We start from the raw sequence: 22,177 nt of genomic DNA, 5'->3' as shown, positions 1-22,177 counted from the left end.
GTGTCCCTGGAATAAGCTTGAAATTTAATTGAACGAATATTAAAGGAGGGCCTACACTGCTTAATGTGACCCCGTAACCGAACTGAAATAAAGTCCTCTCCTATGCTAATGCCAGTGGTAACTAACAGATGTAAAGTTTGTACACGTGCAGCCTGGGTTAGAGCCATCAGCATAACCAGTTTTAAAGTTAAATCCCTAAGGGTTAGAGTATGCAAGGGGTACATGGATTTCAATTCCGCAGGACTGGTTGAACGTCCCATGTTGCAGTGTATCTAGGTATGGGTGGACGCAAATTAAATACACCCCTCATGAACCTGATGACCAAAGGGTGGTTACCCGCTCTACAGCCATCCACCACAATGCCCAAAGAGGAGAGAGCACTTCTGGCCGTATTGAGTGTTTCATAACCCACATTCCTGTTAAAAGTTTCAGACAAAAAATTTATAATGTCCGCGACAGTGGGATTACAGGCACTAACGTTCCCTCTAACACAAAATTGTGCCCAGCGCTTAAGGTGCGGGCGGTATTGTTTCTCGGTGCCTGGTTTCCAAGAAGCCAAGATGATGTTTGCACCGTCCTCAGAAACTCCGCGTGCTCGTAAGTGCTCCCTGACAGAAGGCACGCCATCAGATGTGTGTTGCGCATGATCGGGTGATCTTCCCCTGATGATGGGTGTACAAGCACCGCAGTTTTCTGCGATATGAGGCGCGGGTAATCGATGAGCATCCCGAGCAACGTGCCCATCCATGGTTGGGACTGCCACAGGGGAACAACCATCCACACTCTGGCTCCTTCGGCTTTCAACTTCTGCAGGCATCTAGCAATTAGCGAAAATGGAGGAAAAATGTAAGAAAGTTTGAATCTTGCCCAATTTAAAGAGAATGCATCCACATGCATTGCCCCTGGGTCTGGTCTCCATGAGCAATATGAAGGTACCTGGTTATTTATCCTAGAGGCAAACAAATCAATAGTTGGTGTACCAAACACTTTACACAATTGTTGGAAAATACGTGGATCAAGCTTCCATTCATGCCTGTCGTTCACCAAGCGCGAGGCCATGTCTGCCAAAGTGTTTTCCTTGCCCGAATATGTGAACAAGTGATCCAAGCATTGGAAGTGAGGCACCAATCCCAGATCTGGATAGCAATGTCATTGCAAGTGAGAGATTTAGTACCACCCATTTCATTCACATAGGTCATTGCAGTGGTGTTATCACAATAAACTTTAATGTGTTTCCCTGAAAGAAGTGGTGTAAAACCTTGCAACACCAACAAAATAGCTTTGAGCTCCAAAACATTAATGTGCAATAATCTTTCAGCTAGAGACCAAGTACCAGAAATAGACTGAGCATTCACGTGTCCCCCCCAACCTGTGTTGGAAGCATCAGTGTAAATGTCAATATCAGTACCAGGACGAAAAATTCTCCTAACCTGTGTTGATGTGTTTTCGAGCCACCATTGAAGGTCTGTCCGCATACCCTCTGTAATTTTCATGCAACTGTCAAAATTACCTTGAGCACACTGTAAAGCCGCAATTTTAGCTGCCTCTAATTGTCTGTAGTGCAATTTTCCCAATTCCACTGCTGGAAAGGCAGCAACCAAAAGACCTGTAACCCTAGCCACTTCTCTAATCTTGTCATGACTTTTGTTCTTAAGTTTCTGACAAGCTTGAGTGAGTTTCAGAATCCGTCGTTCCGGTAAAGAAACAGTCATAGAATTAGTGTCAATGATGTTCCCCAAATATTCAATTGACTGAGTGGGCTGCAACACTGACTTTGGTACATTAATACAAAATCCCAATCTGTGCAACAAGTCAATAGTATCAGTTACACAAGCAATACATCCAGCTTTAGACTTATTACAAATCAGTGTGTCATCAATGAAACTGGTGATAGAGTAGCCCATTCCTCTCAATGCAGCAAATACTGGTTTCATTAATTTTGTGAAAATTCTAGGCCCTTCAGAAATACCGTTAGGCAGACAAGTAAATTGGTAAATATTGTTCCTCCACTGAAAACACAAAATTTTTTGTTGTTCCTCTGCAATCTTTACAGTGTAATATGCATGTCTAAGGTCTACTGAAGCTAGGTAGTCCCCTGCATTAATCAATCTTATGGCTTGTTCAAAGTTATCCATCTTAAAGTGCTTGTATGGAATATGTTTGTTAAGCTCCTTTAAGTTTAACACCATCCTATACCCACCATCTTTTTTCGGTCTCAAAAAAATGGGGGAAATAATTTGTTCTGCCATCCTCTGTGTAGGAACAATAACATGAAGGTCCAAAAGTTTCCTGATCTCCTCATCAACCAGAGCTTGTTCTTCTAACCTGAATTTATATGTTAATTCCCGAGAAAATAAGTGTCTAACATCATCAACATTAATATCTAGGTGACAATGCTGCACCATGTCCAAGATAACTGGGTCACTTGTAACAGCCTGCCACTCATGTACAAAGTAATGTAACCTGCCTGCTACAAAGGGGTACTAACCTCACTCACGGTCGGGGCCTCTGGTGACCCCGACCTTTGGCGCGGGCTCCGTGTCCTGACGTGCCAAGAACTGCCGCTGGCCCCCACGGTAACCCCACCGCTGCGTGGCGTAGGGCTGGAACCGAGTGGCATGGCTCCGAAAAGAGGACCTACCCCAGAAGCTCCTGGGCCTGCCACTGGAAGACTTCCATGCAAAAGTACTCTTCTTGGGAGTGATCTTGGTGCGCAGCTTCTCCATGTCCTCAATCTGTTTAGCTGATTGTGACACATCGTCCCCAAACAAAAACTTTGTCATGGGAACTTTGTCAGAACATAAGTGCACATATTTCTGGTTAAGTTCACGTTTCATCACGAACCGCCTCGCCAGGTTGTTATTATGATTGGCATGTCCAAGCAGCGCCAAAACACCATTGAGCTTACCTACTTCCTGAGCAATCACGGAGTTCCCAAGCTCCTGCACCAACTTGTCAAGCACTACTAGGGACTTGGTAAGAATAGAACCAGCTGAAACAATGTCTGAACTTACGTCTTTGAGTCGGGAGTCTGTCCTCCGTGCTTCCGTTTTCAAAGCGCCCAGAATCTGCTGGTTGCACTCAACAGGAACAAGCGCAGTGCAATTGTTAGGACGCCTGGTGACCGGGTCCTCCACAATCGCCTTGTGGTCTTCCTCTTGCAGCCCCTTCTCAAACCAACAATTTACCATGGCCGCCACTTGTGGGTCAATGTCCTCAGAAACCGTGTCACAGGGCCCGAAATCCTTAGCAGCCTGCAGCAAAACACTGCTGCCCGGAGGAAGGTCCCTAACTTCCCCGTCCTCACTGCTGGAGTCCCTAAAGCCGAAAACGCCTCGGGCGAAACTGGCTGCTGCAGGCCCGAAGTGCTCGCCTGGAAGTTCACTTGTTGAGGTGGCGGAGGATCCCGGTTAGCCGACAATTTTGCAACAACCCCATTTAAGCGAGCCAATTCATCTACAACCACTTGCCAGGAGGCTCTTGCACCGGCCCGTGTGGGAAACCTGGGGCCGAGCATGATCCTTGCGCCGACGTGGTAGTTGTTACTGTAGCGGCGACCGAGGCCCTCCTGCCGCCCCACAGGGGAACCACTGGAGCTCCCACTGGGAGCACGGGAAGACGTCCTCTCTCTAGCCCTGGGAGATCTGGTGGTACTCCGCCTACCAGCGGAAAAGCAGGGAACCTCAGGTGGCTGGGCTGCGCGGTGCTCCGGCTCCGACATGTCGTCCGACCTGCACCAAAACAAGCCGAAAGCCTGTGTAAGCCCACTATCACACTTGGCAAATTGGCAGGCCCAACCCATACCAATGCCCTATGGTAGGCCCAACCCATACCATAGATCCACCTGAGTATAAGGCCATGTACCTGTGTGGGAATTGCTGACGCCGAAAACACTCGTGGAAGACGGCGAAGAAACAACGTCCGATCAGCCCGAGAACGATCCAGCAACTGACAGCTACTGAGCGACAGCGACATCTCATGGGAAATGCTCCACGTGGCAGAGGGTGATTTGACTCTGGGGTAGTCCTGTGTGGGTATCATGGGTGTGGTAGCTGGCCGGTCTTCCTCAAGAAGGCACAAGTAAGGTGAAGGACAGCAGGTTGCCAGGACGGGTGGACACCTGAGGCCACCAGAAGGGCGGCCAAGTGTTGTGATGGCTAGGGCAGAGAGCCGGGATGCGTAGTGCAGTGTGTTGAGAAGTTGAGAGTGGAAGCGTGGGCACTGAAGCAGGAAATGTTCCATGGCATCAGGGGTAGTCCTACACTAAGGGCAGGAGGGGTCACGAGACAGATGTAGGTGGTGCAAGTGAGCACTGAGCGTGGTGTGGCCCAGGCGGAGGCAGGCAATGGCTGATGTGCCTTGTGCTCATTCCCGTGACTGACTGACTGTTTGAATCTTGTAACGGCACTCATCACCCCCCTGCTGATGGACCCCCCTTCATCCCTCACCCCTTTACTACCTGTGACCCACGTGCCATCTGTGAGAAGCTCAGCTCCCTAATCAATTCCTCCAACCCGCTCATTGAACCAGTATATCGTTATACTATAGAATCCTTGGTTGTGCCCAACACCAACACCAACACCAACACCACCAACACCATAACCTACACCAATCACCAACACCATTACCAACGCCAACACCAACACCAACACCATTACCAACACCAACACCATTACCAACACCAACACCATTACCAACACCAACAATAATAATAATAATAATAATAATAGCTGTAGTAGTAGTAGTAGTAATAATGCTAGATAATAAAGAACATAGCAGCAACACCAAGGTGAGCAATATTGATGATAACATTTAAAAGAACCAACAATATTATACTTTTTATCATTATCATTCATGCTAATATCAACTAATTTAACTCTAAATAACACTTCCATCATTAACGTTGCCTTTATAATTAAGTAAATATGGAATGTTTTGCTGCTGCTTTATTCTTACCATTGTAACCAAATATAATTCCTAACTATTTAAAAAAATGATGCTATGAAGCAATCAGCTACTGTTTGTCACCAGCACTGGTTATTTGATGAGTGGTAACAAATGCACCGTAGTCATACACCTCACCGCACAGCGGTTTGAGTAGAGACCAGCAGCGATATGGATGTCCATCACGGTCGGTGACCACTTTATAAATGACTTTTTTTTTTTACTAAGAGCTCCCCATACATATATTTCAATAAATTTCGACTGCCAGAGACGTACACTTCCTCAAAATAGGTATACTGAATGATATACTAAACTATGTTAAGTTTTTTGCAAAATCAAGATTGTCGGAGCATTTTCCCCATTGGAATTGTACTGGATGAGGAGATCCTCTCCATGCAGGCTCGGTGTGCGTTCTGCCGGCGTGCGGTACGATATCTTGGGAACTTTCCCGTTTCGTCATGGTGGGACACATCTTTATACCACACTGCCATACACACACACACACACACACACACACACACACACACACACACACACACACACACACACACACACAGTGTCACTTACAAGTGTGGTAGCTAAGATGTGTGAGAGGGTGGTGAAGAATAGATGGACAGACTTCTTGGAGAAAAATGACATACTTTGTGAGTGTCAATTTGGTTTTAGAAGAGGGCGTTCATGCACGACAAACCTGATATGTTATTATTCGAGGGTGATAGATGTAATACAGGAAAGAGATGGTTGGGCTGATGGAATATATCTGGATTTAAAAAAGGCCTTTGATAAGGTACCACACCGGAGACTGATCTGGAAACTTGAAATGGTAGGAGGAGTGCATGGCAGTTTACTAAAATGGATGGAAGACTTTTTGGTAGGAAGAGAAATGAGAACAATAATTAAGGACAGACCATCAGAATGGGGCTTGGTGGAGAGTGGAGTCCCACAGGGATCAGTGTTGGCACCAGTAACGTTTGCGGTCTACATAAATGACATGGTGGATGGGATGTCCAGTTATGTGAGCCTATTTGCAGACGATGCAAAATTGTTAAGAAAAGTGAGATGTGACAAAGATTGCGAACTACTCCAGGAAGACTTGGACAGAATATGGAAATGGAGCTGTACATGGCAAATGGAGTTCAACACGACAAAATGCAAGAAATTAGAGTTTGGCAAGAGTGAAAGAAGAATCAGGAGTATGTACAAGATAGGAAATGAAGACATAAAACCAGTCATGAAGAAAAAGACCTTGGGGTGACAATTACCAATGACCTATCGCCAGAGAGACATATAAACAAAATAATTGGAGAAGTATTGAACTTATTGAGGAACATAAGAGTGGCGTTCGTATATTTAGATGAAGAAATGATGAAGAAAATAATTACTGCAATGATAAGACCAAGGCTTGAATATGCAACAATACAGTGGGCTCGAACTTAAAGAAACACATAAGGAAACTAGAGAAAGTACAGAGGGCTGCAACAAAAATGGTGCCTGACTTAAGAGATTTGACTTATGAAGACAGACTGAACAGAATGCAACTTCCGACCCTGGAAAACAGAAGAGAAAGGGAGACCTGATAGCAATATACAGAGTGATGATTGGCATGGAAAAAATGGATAGGGAATATCTGTGTATGTGGAATGAAAGAGTGTCGAGAGGGCATGGGAAAAACTAAAATGGCCACTTATAGGAGAGATGTGAAAAAATATAGCTTCCCTCATAGAAGGGTGGAAGCATGGAAAAGTTTAGACGTGGAAGTGGTCAACGCAAGGAATATTCATGATTTTAAGAAAAAGCTGGACATTAGTAGATATGGAGACGGGACAGTACGAGCATAGCTCCTTTCCCGTATGTTACAATTAGGTAAATACAATTAGGTAAATACACACACACACACACACACACACACACACACACACACACACACACACACACACACACACACACACACACACACACACACACACACACAGTGTTTCCCATTCTGGATGGGGAAACAAATATATACGTGAAATATTGTTTAGAAACAATTTGCAAACTGTTTCTAAACAGTTTGGAAACAGTTTGCAAACTTTGTTTCCAAACTGTTTGCAAACTATTTCCAAACAGTTCGTAAACTGTTTCCAAACTGTTTGGAAACAGTTGGGAAACATTGTTTCCAAACAATGTTTCCTAGTGTGGACAGGCCTTAAGGCATGGGTTCTCAATCTGGGGTTTGCAAACCCCCAGGGGTTCACAAGAAGATTTCCAGGGGTACTTAGGTGGCTGATTTAATGATACAATCTTTCCAGAATACCTTTGCCTATTGATTTAGTGTTAGTCACTAAATTAACATTTTGCTCGATGTCAAATCACTGAGGGTTCGGGTAGATGGTCTTATAACTCAGAGGGTTCTTGACGAGAAAAAGGTTGAGAACCCCTGCCTTAAGGAGTAACTCAAATCTTTCTCGAGACATTACTCTGGATGCAAAGTTGCCTACATATTTTCTTTTTTATTTGGCTAGTATAGAGAAGTATCAGGCAATGCAACAATTCCCGTATAAATCATCAGACCTATGAATTTCTATATTTCATCATGTGTTGTCATTTTTCAAGATATCAGCCTTGATGTTCGAGTGACATGTGAAATGCCAATTTTCTGCTGAGCATACCCATAAGTTTCTGTTACAGTTAGGACAATAATTTCATTTGTGAAAGATAAGTCATACCAATCTCTAGGAGTTGTGAGAGTACACGGATCAGGAGTGAGTTGTTCTTTCCCTGTAAATGGAAATGACTGAAGTTTGGAACATACTGACACAATGTGTTGAGAGAACAATGTTTGTAATAGTGGGTTGGGCCATATATGGTACACAAGGAGTGTGCTCCACTGGTGGGGCACAACGCAATATCATTAATTCAGAAAAACTCTACAGCGTAATGTACCACAGGTGGAGCACAAGTTTTATTGTATCATTGGCAACTCATAAGCAAGGAGAAGCTACTCATCTTCTCTCAAACCTAGGGGTAGCGCTGTATTGGCATTGTGCTAAGTTGAACCACAGGCAACAGGGAGAAAGTGGCTGGAAATCCAAACGTAATTAATGTGTTAAGTAGTCACCCAGCTTAAGATACTTCTTAGTATATCTCCTATGTGTTCAATTTTCATAAAAATCTTTTATGTCTAATTTTCAATCTGTAGAACACCACGTCTCCTTTACCAAACCTCATCTTTTCCTCACCAAAACACAGGTGACTGAGGCAACTAACAGTAGCCTGTTTTCTGTTGCCCCCTATTTTCTCTATCCTCATTTTTGCTCCAAAGCTGAATGTTGCATCTATGTGCACAATGACTTGACTTGCTCTTGTACCCTCACTCTTGAATATTCCCAGTTTTTCACCATCTAGCTTCGACTCAAAGGTCACTCTCTTACTAAAGTTATCTGTGCTGTCTATCTCTCCCCTAGCTCCTCTGGCTACAGTCTTAATGCTACAGTCTATTGCTGAAGCTGATTGCTACATCTTTTTTACTTCACTTTCAATTGACTTAACTTTCTTTATTCCTTCTTTCTGCAGGACATTTCACAAAATAACTGTCCAAGGAGTTTTGTTTTATCCTCCTTTTCAGAATGTTTTGGATCTGAGTTAAGTATGTCATTACATAGTGTCACTTACATAGGATAAATGGTCATACAAAAATCTAGCCATTTAAATGCACAAAAAGCATAAAACAAGAAGTGCTTCCACCACAAAAAAAAAAAAAAAGGTGAACTGAACAGATCGGATGCTGAGAGTTACTGCACCAAATAGTGGTGGTGTGTACTGGGAGCTTGCTTGTAACTTGAATTTTGGTTTGGAAGTCAAAGCAAAATTTTGACAGCCATAGCTCGTATCTCAGATTTCATGTAAGTCGAGCTGCTCGTAACTCAAGGTTCTAATGTAATTCATTCCTGAAGGCCATTCACAAACCGAAATGTTATTAAACCAAAACCATTTTCCTCATAGGATTCAATGTAAAATAGATTAATCCTTTCCTAAACCCCAGGGCTGAATTTGAGAGAGCATCATGGCACACACAGTGAACTCCCTGCATCTTCTATCAAGTGTTTTTGTGCACTTCTCAGCTGGAATAAACAAAGGATCATCATTGTTATAGTAACAACGTCCAACTGACAGCAAGACAGCATATGCTGATCTTTCTGATAATGTTTATCATGCTTCACTAGCTTGGAGGTGAAGTGCCTCTGTGTTGCAATCAGCTGTGATGAGAAATATGGTAGTCTAAACAAACATTTTGCTGACTCTTTTAACTCTCGAGACTTGCCATACCAGTAAAGCATCATGGAATTTTTTTTTTCTAGTGTTCCACAATTTTAATAAAGTTCTTATTTTCTGTTTTTCTTCCTGTGGATTGAACAGTAGTATTATTTTGAAGATGTTTTGCTGGTATGGTATTCTTCATTTCTATTGTAATACGTTTTAGACTATTTAACACCACTATCGGTAACACATTTCACTTTCTTGGGAGGCATAAAGAGGGCTGATTAAACACAAAAAGCAGAAAAAAAATAGCATTTTGAGGAACACTTTTTATACTCATGTACCATGAGAACAACTGACTCCATGTAACACCATCTCACGCCTGACCCACCAACTCTGTTCATGGATCAAATTTTTGTTTTTAGACCAAGGTAGAATTTGTTAAAAAATTTGGTTTGTCAACCGATTAGTTTGTGCAAAGGTGCATTCATGAACCAAAGATCCACTGTATGTTATATAAATGTAAATGGACCAATGTTAATGAAGGTAGAAATAAATGAGTTGTTGAATAGAAATGAGCCTCATTTTATTTTATGTAAGACTAAGTGGAAAAGTTAATAGGAAACTCATGATGTTGGTGATGATAAATATGATGTGTGGATGTGGAATACAAGTAATAAGGAGGAGGAGGAGTAGTAATGATTGTGATTAAGAAATGTCTTAGACTGGAGAAGGTAATGATAAGTGAAGATAAGTCCAAAATCTTACAAATAATGATTCAAAGTATAAATGAAAAATATATGAACTATGTGGGAATGTATGTACCCTAAGACTAATACTTGGAAGAAAGAGGAGCATGAAGAAATGTGGGTTGATATGTTAAAGGGTCTTGAAAAGATAATGATGGATCATAAATTCGTAATGAATAGTAATGATATTAATTGTAAGGATGTAAACTAGAAGATGAAGGCAACCAATGAAAGTGAACACTCTTGTAGTAATAGACTATTAAATTGGATGGTGGAAAATAAGAAGACAGTGGAATGTCAGTGATACCAGATTTAGCATAAATTACATAAATCAAGACTTTATTTTTTTATTTATTTATTATTTTTTTTTTTTATGTTACGGCCTATAGCACCTGGAGGCACACTTGAAGAGTGCATGGGAAGCGCTGTTCAGCTTCTGCCCATTAGTGGCACAGGCAGTTTGATTTATAGTGATACCCATATTAGAGCCCACATCACCATCCAAGCGCATCTTCGGTGTAACCACCTAGAACCTGGGCATCATGGTGACATGTAGGTAACTTTAAACCACTTAATAAATAGCTTCAAAGTATGTGGTGGGATTTGAACCTACACATGGACGTTTGCCCAATCCCACACTCACCACTTTATCCACTATGCCCTTAGTGTTTACTTAGAACATGAAAACTATTGAGAACATATAGTATGAAACCCCTCTAGCTAAAAGTGACCATGTCTTGATAGAATTTGAGTTGAGAGATTGGAAATATAATCATTAATGAAGGCTATGAGGTATGAATATTTAGATATGAGAAAGGTGATTTCTGAAAGTTATGGGACTTTTTGTTGCAGCCAACTAGAGAGATTTGGAAAAGGTAGATATTCAAGAAAATGGAATTAATTTATGATGATATACAACACTGCTGTGGAGAAATTTGTACCCAGATGAGGAGCAAGAGATAACATGGGAAGGATGCTGTGCTTGATTGCCCCCCCTACCTTTGAACACTCCACATTTCATTTAGTATATAATTTCTTCTTCCTTTATAATGTATACTTTTAATGTGGTGAATTTCAGCTACTTAGATTGGACTCTTCATTGTTGTCTTTTTTTCCATATCCAACTTTTACCTGTTTGTATGATTGCTATAATTTTTTTTTATTTCATATCTATTTAATATCAGAGCACGTATTCACACATATATGTCTTTCATCTTAACTAGTCTATTTTTAGGCATTTGCATCAAACTATGATATTCAGATTTTTGTATGTCTTCTTCAATTTTCTTTCATATCACATTGTTTTACATTATCTTGGACATGTAATACATACTTTCAGTGGATCCCAAAATAAACTAATCAAATAACTTCATTAGCAATGGATGATTTATGCTACCCAACCTGCTTACTTTTGTGTTCTTTTGCTCTTCACTAATTCTACTTTTTATACTCATTTTCACCCTTTTACTCACAATGTTTTTCTATTCCTTAAACCCTCTGACTCAGGACAAAATATTATGCAGTATACATTTGACAAAACTATTTATTATCACAGATCACTCTCACATATATAGATAATTAACTGCCTTGAGTTCTCTCTACCTATATACTGTACTAGGCACATTGGATGATCCCAGAAGAGCATCGCATACTCTCACACATTCTTCACACTCTTAGCCATATTGCCCCCTGGTGGAAAGAGACATCCTTTGAACATACTCCCAAGAGCTTAAGTATAGCTAGCTAGCTACATACTTGAGTTTTACATTAAAAACTGCTTTCTATTCCATCAGATCCAGCAAGATCATTCCAAGACGCAAGATATCAAGCTAAAGGTTCTTAAGGCAGCACCAGGCAATGTGTATGAGGAACACAAGCGATTTATTCTTGCATTTGATCCAGAATGGAGGAAGGATCCTCACATTATCTTCCTTCTGTGTGCAATTACACTTTTCAGTCCCAGAAGACCTCACATTATTCATGCTGATGCTATACTTCATGAGCAGGTTTGTGTGTGTATTCACTTAATTGTATATTAGGGTTCTAGCGGGGCACATAGTGACCTGCCTCCATATCTACTTTTATCCAACTTTTCCTTAAATTTGTGCACACTTTCTGTTGCTACAATCTCTTTACTCATTCCATTCCAGATGTCCACCATCTTATATGGAAAACTTAACCTTTTAATGTTCCTTGAACACTGACTTTTCATGATCTTCCTGGAGTGTCCTCTTGTTCATCTATCTCTATCCTCTGTCAGTGTTACCAGGTCTTGTGTATCTATCTTTTGCATACAGTTTACTAATTTATACATTGTTATTAGATCTCCTCTTTCCCATCTATCTTTCAAAGTTGGTAGCTCAATTTCCTTCAGTCTTTCTTCATAGGGAAGATTCTTTATTTCTATCATCATCTTTGTAGGAGTGCTTTGGATTCTTTCTAGTTTCCTGATGTACTTCTGCTTGTATGGTAACCAAGCCACTGCTGCATGTTCTAGTCTAGGTTTTATCATAGTGGTTATGATCTTTTTCATCATATTCTTATTCATATAAAGGAATGCCACTCTGATGCTAGGAGTGTCTTGTATGTTGAAGCAAATAGTCCATTCATATGTCATTCTGCAGTCAGGGTGTCTTGTATAATCACTCCCATAACTTTCTTTTCTCTCCTGTTCATTATAATATCTTCTCCCAATTTGTATTCCCATATAGGTATTCTAATACTTTTACCCATTTCCATTACATGGCATTTCCTGGTATTTAATTCTAGTTTTCACTTTTGACTCCATTCCCAGATCTTGTCAGTATCTTTCTGCAATTTTATACAGTCATGTATGTTCCCTATTACTCTTAAAAGTTTTGTATTGTCTGCAAACAAATTTATGTAGCTACTGAAACCCTCTTTTATATCGTTAATATATACTTGGAACATAATTGAACTCAGGGCCGGCCCAAGCCTCTATGGGGCCCTAAGCGAAATTGTATTTGGGGACCCCCTAAGTAAATAAAATTATCTTGTTTTTACCTAGTTAGCTAATTTGCTGTTAGTGGCTAGGCTACACAAATCTCTTGATAAACATTAGTCTACCAAAGCAAGTAATTAAACAAACATACCTTTATCGACATTTTTTCTCCTCTTCCTCTTTCTTTCTTTTTCTTTTCTCTGCCCCTGAGGGATATGTCCTTTTTTGTGACATTGTTAGCCTAACAACCTGTGTTAAGGATGCGCAGGGTACACTGCATGTCGGGAACCATCAGTTGCACGTGTTTATTGTGGTTTTTCTGGGCAGGAAGCGCCGGTGCAGCGAAGCCTTATAGTCCGGTGGCTTAGCGAAAAAAACGCGACACGCTAGATTAATGCAACAAACTTTGCACACTAGTTGTTTGGGTCCCATGGAAGAATATTAGATGGTGGTGCCTGATCTGCAATACCCAGAAAAAAAATGGCCGCCCGAAGAGCATTTATGATCTCATATAAATACTACTTAATTTGATTTAAGGGTGATTTAGCACAATCTTTGGGTGATTTAAGTACAAACAACCACATAACATTACTTATAATATATTTTTACAACTCCATATTGTCTCCATATCTTCGATAATATAGAAATAACTATTTATACATGGGTGAAAAATAACAAATAGGCTACAATATATTTTTTATTGCTCTTGGGGGTCGTTTGTGGCCTTGAGGCCCTAAGCCACCGTTTACTTCGCTTATGCGTCGGGCTGGCCCTGATTGAACTGAACCCTGTGGTATGCTACTAGTAACAGTGCTCCAACATGATAGGGTGTCTTTTATGATTGTCCTCATTTCCCTATTTGTTAAGTAATTCATCATCCAGTTTAAGATGTTTCCCTGTATTCCTCCAAAGTGTTCTATTTTCCATAGGAGTCTTCTGTGTGGTACCCTGTCAAAAGCCTTTTTTAATATCTAACTTCACAGTGTCATCCCATCCACCTTTCTCTTGTACTTCATCTACTTTACTCATGTATAAAAGCTTGGTAAATTTGTTTTGCATGATCTTCCTTCTCTAAGACCAAGTGTGTGTGTGTGTGTGTGTGTGTTTCATAGTTTGTTTGATCTGCTGCAGTCTCTGACGAGACAGCCAGGCGTTACCCTATGGAACGAGCTCAGACCCCATTATTTCCGATCTTCGGATAGGCCTGAGACCAGGCACACACCACACACCGGGACAACAAAGTCACAACTCCTCAATTTACATCCTGTACCTACTCACTGCTAGGTGAACAGGGGCTACACGTGAAAGGAGACACACCCAAATATCTCCACCCGGCCGGGGAATCGAACCCCGGTCTTCTGGCTTGTGAAGCCAGCGCTCTAACCTCCGAGCTACCGTGTATTTACCTATTTGTATTTACCCATTTGTGTATTACAGGGCCCGAGCTAAGCTCTCTGTGTCCTGTCTCCTTGTCCATTCCTGTCATATCTCTCTTTCATCTGATTGACACACACCGCATCAACGACATGACTGCTCAGTTTATTCCACTTATCAATGCTACGATGCGGGAAACTGTATTTTCTCACGTCATTTAGACAGATGTCCTTTATTAGCTTTTTTCCATGTCCTCGGAGATAATTACTTGTGGTCACCTTTATCAACTCTCTATCCAGTATGTCAATCTTGTTCACCAATTTATACATAGTTATCATGTCTCCTCTTGTTCTTCTCTCTTCTAATGTGGTCAGCCCCAGCTTCCTCAGTCTTTCCTCATAGTCTAACTCCCTGAGTCCTGGTACCATCCTTGTTGCCAGCCTTTGTACCCTTTCTACCTTCTTCACATTTTTCTTCATATGCGGTGACCAGACACATGCTGCATATTCTAGCTGGGGTCTTATTAAGGTGCATAATATCTTCTTCATCATTCCTTCATCTAGGTAGTGGAATGCAAGACCAATATTTTGAAGCATGTTGTATGTTTTCCAAAAAATCTTGTTAATGTGTTTCTCCGGTGACAAAGTGTTTTGCATGGTTACTCCTAAGTCTTTCTCCTCTTTGGTCTCTTTAATTTTCTCATCACCCAGTCTGTAATCCCAGTTTGGTCTGTATCTACTTCTTCCCATTTTCATAACATGGGTCTTGTCTATATTAAATTCCATCTGCCACTCTTTACTCCACTCATATATTCTATCAAGATCTTCCTGTAATTTGTTACAATCTTCCACATTATTTACTCTCCTCATAATTTTAGTATCGTCCGCAAACATGTTCATATAACTGTCAATTCCTACTGGCATATCATTAACATAAATCAAAAACATGATGGGACCCAGCACTGACCCTTGTGGAACTCCACTGGTTACCTTCTTCCACTCGGACTTCCTTCCTCTCACCACTGTTGTCATTTCTCTTTTCATTAAGTAATTTTCCATCCATTTTGCTAGTTTATCATTTACTCCTCCAGTCATCTTTAGTTTCTACATCAGTCTATTGTGTGGTACTTTATCAAAGGCCTTTCTCAAGTCCAGGTAGATAGCATTCACCCATCCCTTTCTATGTTGCAGTATGTCAGTCACTCTTGAATAAAAACATAATAAATTGGATACACACGATCTTCATTTTCTGAAACCAAACTGCCTTTCACTCAGAATGTTTTCACTTTCTAGATACTCACTCCACTTAGATTTAATTACTTCTTCACATACCTTGCACAATATACTAGTCAACGATACTGGTCTATAATGTAGTGGTTCCATTCTACTACCATTCTTATATATAGGCACAATGTCAGCTCTTTTCCACTCTTTTGGGACTAATCCTGTTCGTATGGAGGTATCCACAATATCAAATATGGGGTTCAACAATTGATCCTTACATTCTTTTAGCAACCTCCCAGATATGCCATCAGGCCCCATTGATTTATTAATATCCAGATTGCTTATAATTTTCCTTACGTCTTCCTTAGTAACCATGATGTCCTCCATTTGCTTTATTTCCGTAGGCCTTCCTCCCATAAAATGCTCCTCCTTTGTAAACATTTTGCAAAAGTTGTCGTTCAAAATTTCAGCTATCTCTCCAGCATCTTCATACAGGTTGAACCCCGATTTAACGGCAAGCTCGGGGATTTGCCGTTGCCATTAAATCGATTTTGCCGTTAAAGCCGATAAATACTAAAAATATAAGAAAATAATAGAAAATAAAAAGTTAGGTTAGGAGAAAACGAAAATTAATGTTCTTACCATGTACTGGACGCTTCTTCCGCTCAAGAACGCAGGTGTCTTCTTATTTACTACTGTAGGTGAGGAGTTACTGTTGCATGGATGGAGTGGAGGTTGAAGGAACGGCTGCAAGGGTGATATCTTGCTGGCGATCACTGATGTCTGCAGGGTCTGAATGGTTGCTGATGTCAGGTAGGCTGATGTCTTCTCTGGTGGGTACTGACTGGTGTAACAGTACTAACTGAAGGGAGACTGGGATTTTACGATGTCCGGAGCAGATGATGGTCCTGGTGCAGATGATGGATGAGGTGAAGAATACGCTTGTCACACATAGCCTTGAAAGATCTTGTAGCTTAGTCTGTTTGAGAAGTTTTGGTTTTTCTTTGATGAGAGTGGATTGTATGTTGTACACCTGCATAATCTGTTGTTCTGTGATGCAGGGCCTCTGCTCCAGTGCACAAATCAGTTCTTCACACAACTCGATGGTCCTGTCATGTGAGACCTTTTTCGGGTGTTCATCATCCTGTGTGCTGTTCTCATCATCACTGTCCTCCTCCCTTTGCTCCTTCTTAAATTCTTCTGGGTGGTTACCATCCTCACTATCTCCTGAGACGTGTGGCGTGTGCCACAGGACCATCGTCGTCACGTCTAGCCACTCCTCAACAGCTTTATCCTGAAGTTCCTTTGACACTGAACTGCTGTACTGCTTTGCGTACTCCATAATTTCCCCAACAGTTTTCTTGGCCTCAGAAACCCGAAAACCACCAAAGTCAGCATCAATGTCGTCCAACTCCTCTGCCTGGAACATTAGACTTGGCCACAACTTGTGCCAACAGTTGTGGAGTGTTGATTTTCCACCATGTCCCAGGCATTAGCGACCCCATACAGCACATTCCGCATGTTGTACTCCTTCCTGAACTCGTCGATTGTCTTCCTTCACTCACACCCATCAACATTTTTCTCATAAAATGCGTCGATACTTCCGTTTCATTGATCTCAAGATTCCTTATCTTGAGGTTGAATGAGAGAGGTGCAGTTGGGAGGCATGTAGGTCACAAAACGTTGTCTTTCATCATCTGATCAGCAGGGGTGGCCAGGGCAGTTGTCCAGCAACAAAAGTATTTTACAGTCCTTGGGCAAGCCAGCTTTCGCAATGTTCCTTGCCTCAGGAACAAACATCTTCTCAAACCACTCCAACATCATTTTCTGGGTCATCCACGCACGTTTGTTTGCAAGATAGTGGACAGGCAACACTCGCATGCCCTTCAATGCGCGTGATTCTGGCTCTTCCGATAACCAAAGGTTTGCAGCGATGGCTCCCAGCAGCATTGGCACAGGCCAATACTGTAACCCTGTCCTTTGGCTCTTTAAAGCCTTCAAGTGCCCCCTCATCTTCGTGGCGTAGTGTCTTGTGGGGCATGCAACGCCAGTACAAAGCAGTCTCATCGGCATTGTAAACTTGTTCTGGACTTAAGTTCTCATCCTTGATAATTTTCTCAAAACATCAACATACCGCTCAGCATTCTCTGATCGGCAGACTTAGCCTCACCACAGGTCGTTCCTTCAGAAATGCCATGCCGTTTCTTAAATCGATCTAGCCAACCACTCGACAAATGAAATTCACCTTCAATGTTCAGTAAATCAAAAAATATTTTAGCCTGCTCAAGTATCATGTCACCAGATAACTTAACACCTTCACTGCGTACTTGCGAAACCACTCCATTAAACAAACTTCTAAGTCCTCGTACTTTCCAGGTTTCATATCCTTACGTTTGCTCATTAACTTCTTACTGTCACTGTCAGCAAAATATGTTAAAAGTTGCACTTTCTGTTTCTTTAAGTCATACACAGTAGACAACCACACCCGACATTTCACACAGCTTACGTGCGGGTAAGCCACTATCCAACTTCTTCAATAACTCAACTTTCTGTGCAATAGTCAATGACAAACGCTTTTCTTTTCACTTGGACCACTTTTTCCAAAGTCTGCAGGCCTTTTCAAGCCATTTTGCCAAAATATATCACCGAACTAACAAAGACTAGGACAAAAGTAAACGAATCGTCTTCTCTCTATGCTGTCTAGGCGGAAATAACGCTTGTGGCGGAAACTGCACGTGGGTTGAGCGGCACACCAGCCCGGTACATCGGTGCGGCGGAATCGGTACTAGGCGATGCCGGTAAATGCCGAAATGCCGTTAAAGACAACATTATGTTCCCACCGGAAATTTTTACCGTTAAACACGGGATTCCGGTAAATCGCGTGTCGTTAAAGCGGGGTTCAACCTGTATACTTCTTCCCCGTTTTTTACCTTTTCTATTGCCTCCCTTTTATTTAGTTTTCCATTTATGAATTTGTAAAACATTTTTGGGTCACTATCACAGTTTTCCACCACCCTCTGTTCATATTCCTTCTGTGCTGTTCTCCTTACTTCAACATATCTATTCCTTGCTGTTTTGTAGCCTTCCATTGATAATACATCACTGCTTTTCTTAAGTTTCTTCCATGCCTTTTCTTTGTTCTTTTTTGCTTCTTCACAATTTCTATTAAACCACTGTTTATTATTTAAAGTCCCCTTCCTGTAATATGGCACAAACTTTTTCACAGCAGAGTTATACAAATCCATAAATTTATCGTACTTCAATTGCATATCTCTTTCCTGGTATACCACGGACCAGTCAATTTCATTAAAGAACTCCCTTATATGGTTATAATTTGCCCTTGTATAATTTAATTTTTCCTCCCTGCGTTCCACAATCTTATTCGTGCTTAATTCTGTATCCAGCTGAAAGCTTAGGACATCATGATCGCTTTTCCCCATGGGACTTTCATGTTCAATTTCCTCTTTTAGAGAGATTCCCCTGGTAAATACCAAATCCAACCTTGCTGCAACATCCTGTCCCCTGCACCTTGTTGGTGATCTCACCCACTGTGCCATCAAGTTATTTGTTGCTATCTTTAACAATTCTTCTGCCCACTCACCACCTTTCACCACTTCGTAGTCTTCCCACACTATTGCTTTGCAATTAAAGTCTCCAACTATCATCACTCTATCCTTTCTGTTGAGTTCTTGCTTCATTCTGTCTAGAGTATTTCTCATCACCATTTGGTACTGTTCATATTCCCAAGCACTGGTTCTGGGTGGTATGTATACTGTTATAATATTAATGTCCCTCTTGCCATCTGTTATAAGCATACTTATCACTTCCTCATTTCTCTTACTATAGTTCACCTCCTTCACTATCAGATCATCCTTAGTAAGAACCATTATACCACCACCACCTTTATTTTTTCTATCATTTCTCCATACTTTGTAGTGTTTTACAACAAACCAGTCTAGCTTTATTTCGGCCTTAGCTTTGTTTCCACTACACACATTATGTCCGGTTCGTTATTTCTTAGGTAATCCATACATTCTAGCCTCTTAGACAGAAATCCATCTATGTTCGTGTAAGTCACTTTTATTCCATTCCTAGTCTCATTCTTCCATGTAATGCCTATTCCGTCTGTTTTATCCACCACTTCTTTAGCCTCCCATTTCTCATCCTCCAAAAAAACTTGATCTTTTCCTTCTCTGTTCTTTCATCATTCCTCTCCTTCCCTTCAGATACTAGCTCCTTCATCTTCATTCTCTCATCTTGTGACATATTTCTTCTTATGTAAATTGTTTCATTTCCTCAGAGTCCTTAAGTTTCCAAGCCCTCCTCAACAAGGCCTCCGCTGCCACCTGAGATTTTAATTTCAATTTTAATGGTCTATTCTTGCCTTCCTCAAAAGCTCCCAATCTCACACTTTCTTCTACCTCAGCATATAGGTCCTCTTCTTCCACAGAGATCTTGTTCAGTAAAGACTTAATCTTGTCATTTTCCTTATACCTCCTGTTCTGCCAGTTCCTGTTAGTTTCCTCCCGCAATCCTATTATGATCACACATTTTTTCTTTTCAGCGATATCTCTCATCACATACTCATTTTCCTTTAGTGCTTTTACCATTTCCCTCTGCGTAATCCCTTTATTTTCCTCTTCCTGCTTTTTTACTATCTCCCTAAACGACCTTTGCACTTCCAGATGTTCATGATTCACTTCTTTCATCTTAGTGTCAATTAGATTAAGACATTCCTCTTTCTTCAAGTCCCCTTTGGATATTTTTATCTCCATTTCCATGAGTTTAGCCTTCATTTCTTCGCATTGTTTCCTTAGTTGTTGGTTTTCTTTTTCCATCTCTACTTTTTCCTTCAACAGCTCTTTATTCTCTAGCGTTAACAAGTAGATCTCTTTTTTAAATGAATCATTCTCGGCTAGAACTCTATCCAGTTTTTTTTCTATTGCCAAAATGCTTAGGAACTTACTCTCCAGCGCCTGGATTCTTGCATCCAAGTCAAGTTTCTGTAGGCCTTTTGGCGTAGTAATAAAACCTTTGAAGTCTCTAGTTTGCCTGGACGCCATTTTTGTTGTTGTCAGCTGATTATGGCCAGAGCGATCACCGTCCACACTCCCCTCTCAGGGATCACTCTCCATATCACTCACTTTCAACACTAAGAGACAGTAGGACATTTACGGACACAAAACTTAGAGTTACCCGGGCCCTGTAATACCATAGGTATTTTCTTTCTTCCTGTACGCAGCCGGAGACGAGCTGTGAGTATGTGTGTGTGTGTGTTTCACTGTTTCACTTTCACTGTTTGATCTGCTGCAGTCTCTGACGAGACAGCCAGACGTTACCCTATGGAACGAGCTCAGAGCTCATTATTTCCGATCTTCGGATAGGTCTGAGACCAGGCACACACCACACACCAGGACAACAAGGTCACAACTCCTCGATTTACATCCCGTACCTACTCACTGCTAGGTGAACAGGGGCTACACATGAAAGGAGACACACCCAAATATCTCCACCCAGCCGGGGTGTGTGTATTTACCTATTTGTATTAGGGAGGCGGTGGCATAGTGGATAAGGTGGTGAGCGTGGGATCGGGCAGACGTCCACACGTAGGTTCGAATCCCATCACGTACAGCCTTAAAACACTTTGCCATTTGTCGAGTGGTTTAAAGTTACCTACATATCACCATGATACCCAGGTTCTAGCTGGTTACACTCAAGATGAGCTTGGGCGGTGATATGGGCCCTAATATGGGTACCACTATAAACAAAATTGCCTGCGCCACTAATGGGTGGAAGCTGAACAGCGCTTCCCATACACTCTTCAAGTGTGCCTACAGGCGCTATAGGCCTTACCGTAAAAAAAAATAATAATAAAAAATTACTTATTTGTGTATTACAGGGCCCGAGCTAAGCTCTCTGTGTCCTCTGTGTTCCACTTATCAATGCTACGATGCGGGAAACTGTATTTTCTCAGGTCATTTAGACAGATGTCCTTTATTAGCTTTTTTCCATGTCCTCGGAGATGATTACTTGTGGTCACCTTTATCAACTCTCTGTCCAGTATGTCAATCTTGTTCACCAATTTATACATAGTTATCATGTCTCCTCTTGTTCTTCTCTCTTCTAATGTGGTCAGCCCCAGCTTCCTCAGTCTTTCCTCATAGTCTAACTCCCTGAGTCCTGGTACAATCCTTGTTGACAGCCTCTGTACCCTTTCTACCTTCTTCATATTTTTCTTCATATGCGGTGACCAGACACATGCTGCATATTCTAACTGGGGTCTTATTAAGGTACATAATATCTTCTTCATCATTCCTTCATCTAGGTAGTGAAATGCAAGGGCAATATTTTGAAGCATGTTGTATGTTTTCCCAAAAATCTTGTTAATGTGTTTCTCCGGTGACAAGGTGTTTTGCACGGTAACTCCTAAGTCTTTCTCCTCATTGGTCTCTTTAATATTCTCATCACCCAGCCTGTAATCCCTGTTTCGTATGTATCTACTTCTTCCTATTTTCATAACATGGGTCTTGTCTATATTAAATTCCATCTGCCACTCCTTACTCCACTCATATATTTTATCAAGATCTTCCTGTAACTTGTTACAATCTTCCACATTCTTTACTCTCCTCATAATTTTAGTATCGTCCGCAAACATGTTCATGTAACTGTCAATTCCTACTGGCATA

General features: G+C 41.3%; 2 protein-coding genes across 2 annotated transcripts in view; one reads left to right on the top strand and one right to left on the bottom strand.

Moving 5' to 3' along the window:
* LOC123515959 overlaps window positions 1-1,079 on the bottom strand; it is a 1,532-nt gene extending 453 nt beyond the window's left edge. Inside the window, 2 exon segments of the mRNA XM_045274903.1 lie at window positions 1-238; window positions 241-1,079. The exon segment at window positions 1-238 is cut by the window's left edge and continues 453 nt beyond it. Of these exon segments, the coding sequence (XP_045130838.1) occupies window positions 1-238; window positions 241-817 (815 nt within the window). The 5' untranslated portion in view covers window positions 818-1,079.
* Window positions 1-22,177, top strand: part of LOC123515952 (nuclear hormone receptor HR96-like) — a 194,462-nt gene that overhangs the window by 151,756 nt on the left and 20,529 nt on the right. The window contains exon 9 of the mRNA XM_045274890.1: window positions 11,726-11,938. Coding sequence (XP_045130825.1) covers window positions 11,726-11,938 — 213 coding nt within the window. The remainder of the gene's footprint in view (window positions 1-11,725; window positions 11,939-22,177) is intronic.

Source organism: Portunus trituberculatus, chromosome 5 (genome assembly GCF_017591435.1).
Source record: "Portunus trituberculatus isolate SZX2019 chromosome 5, ASM1759143v1, whole genome shotgun sequence".
NCBI classification, from domain to species: Eukaryota; Metazoa; Arthropoda; class Malacostraca; order Decapoda; family Portunidae; genus Portunus; species Portunus trituberculatus.
This window is presented reverse-complemented; position numbering and strand designations above follow the sequence as displayed.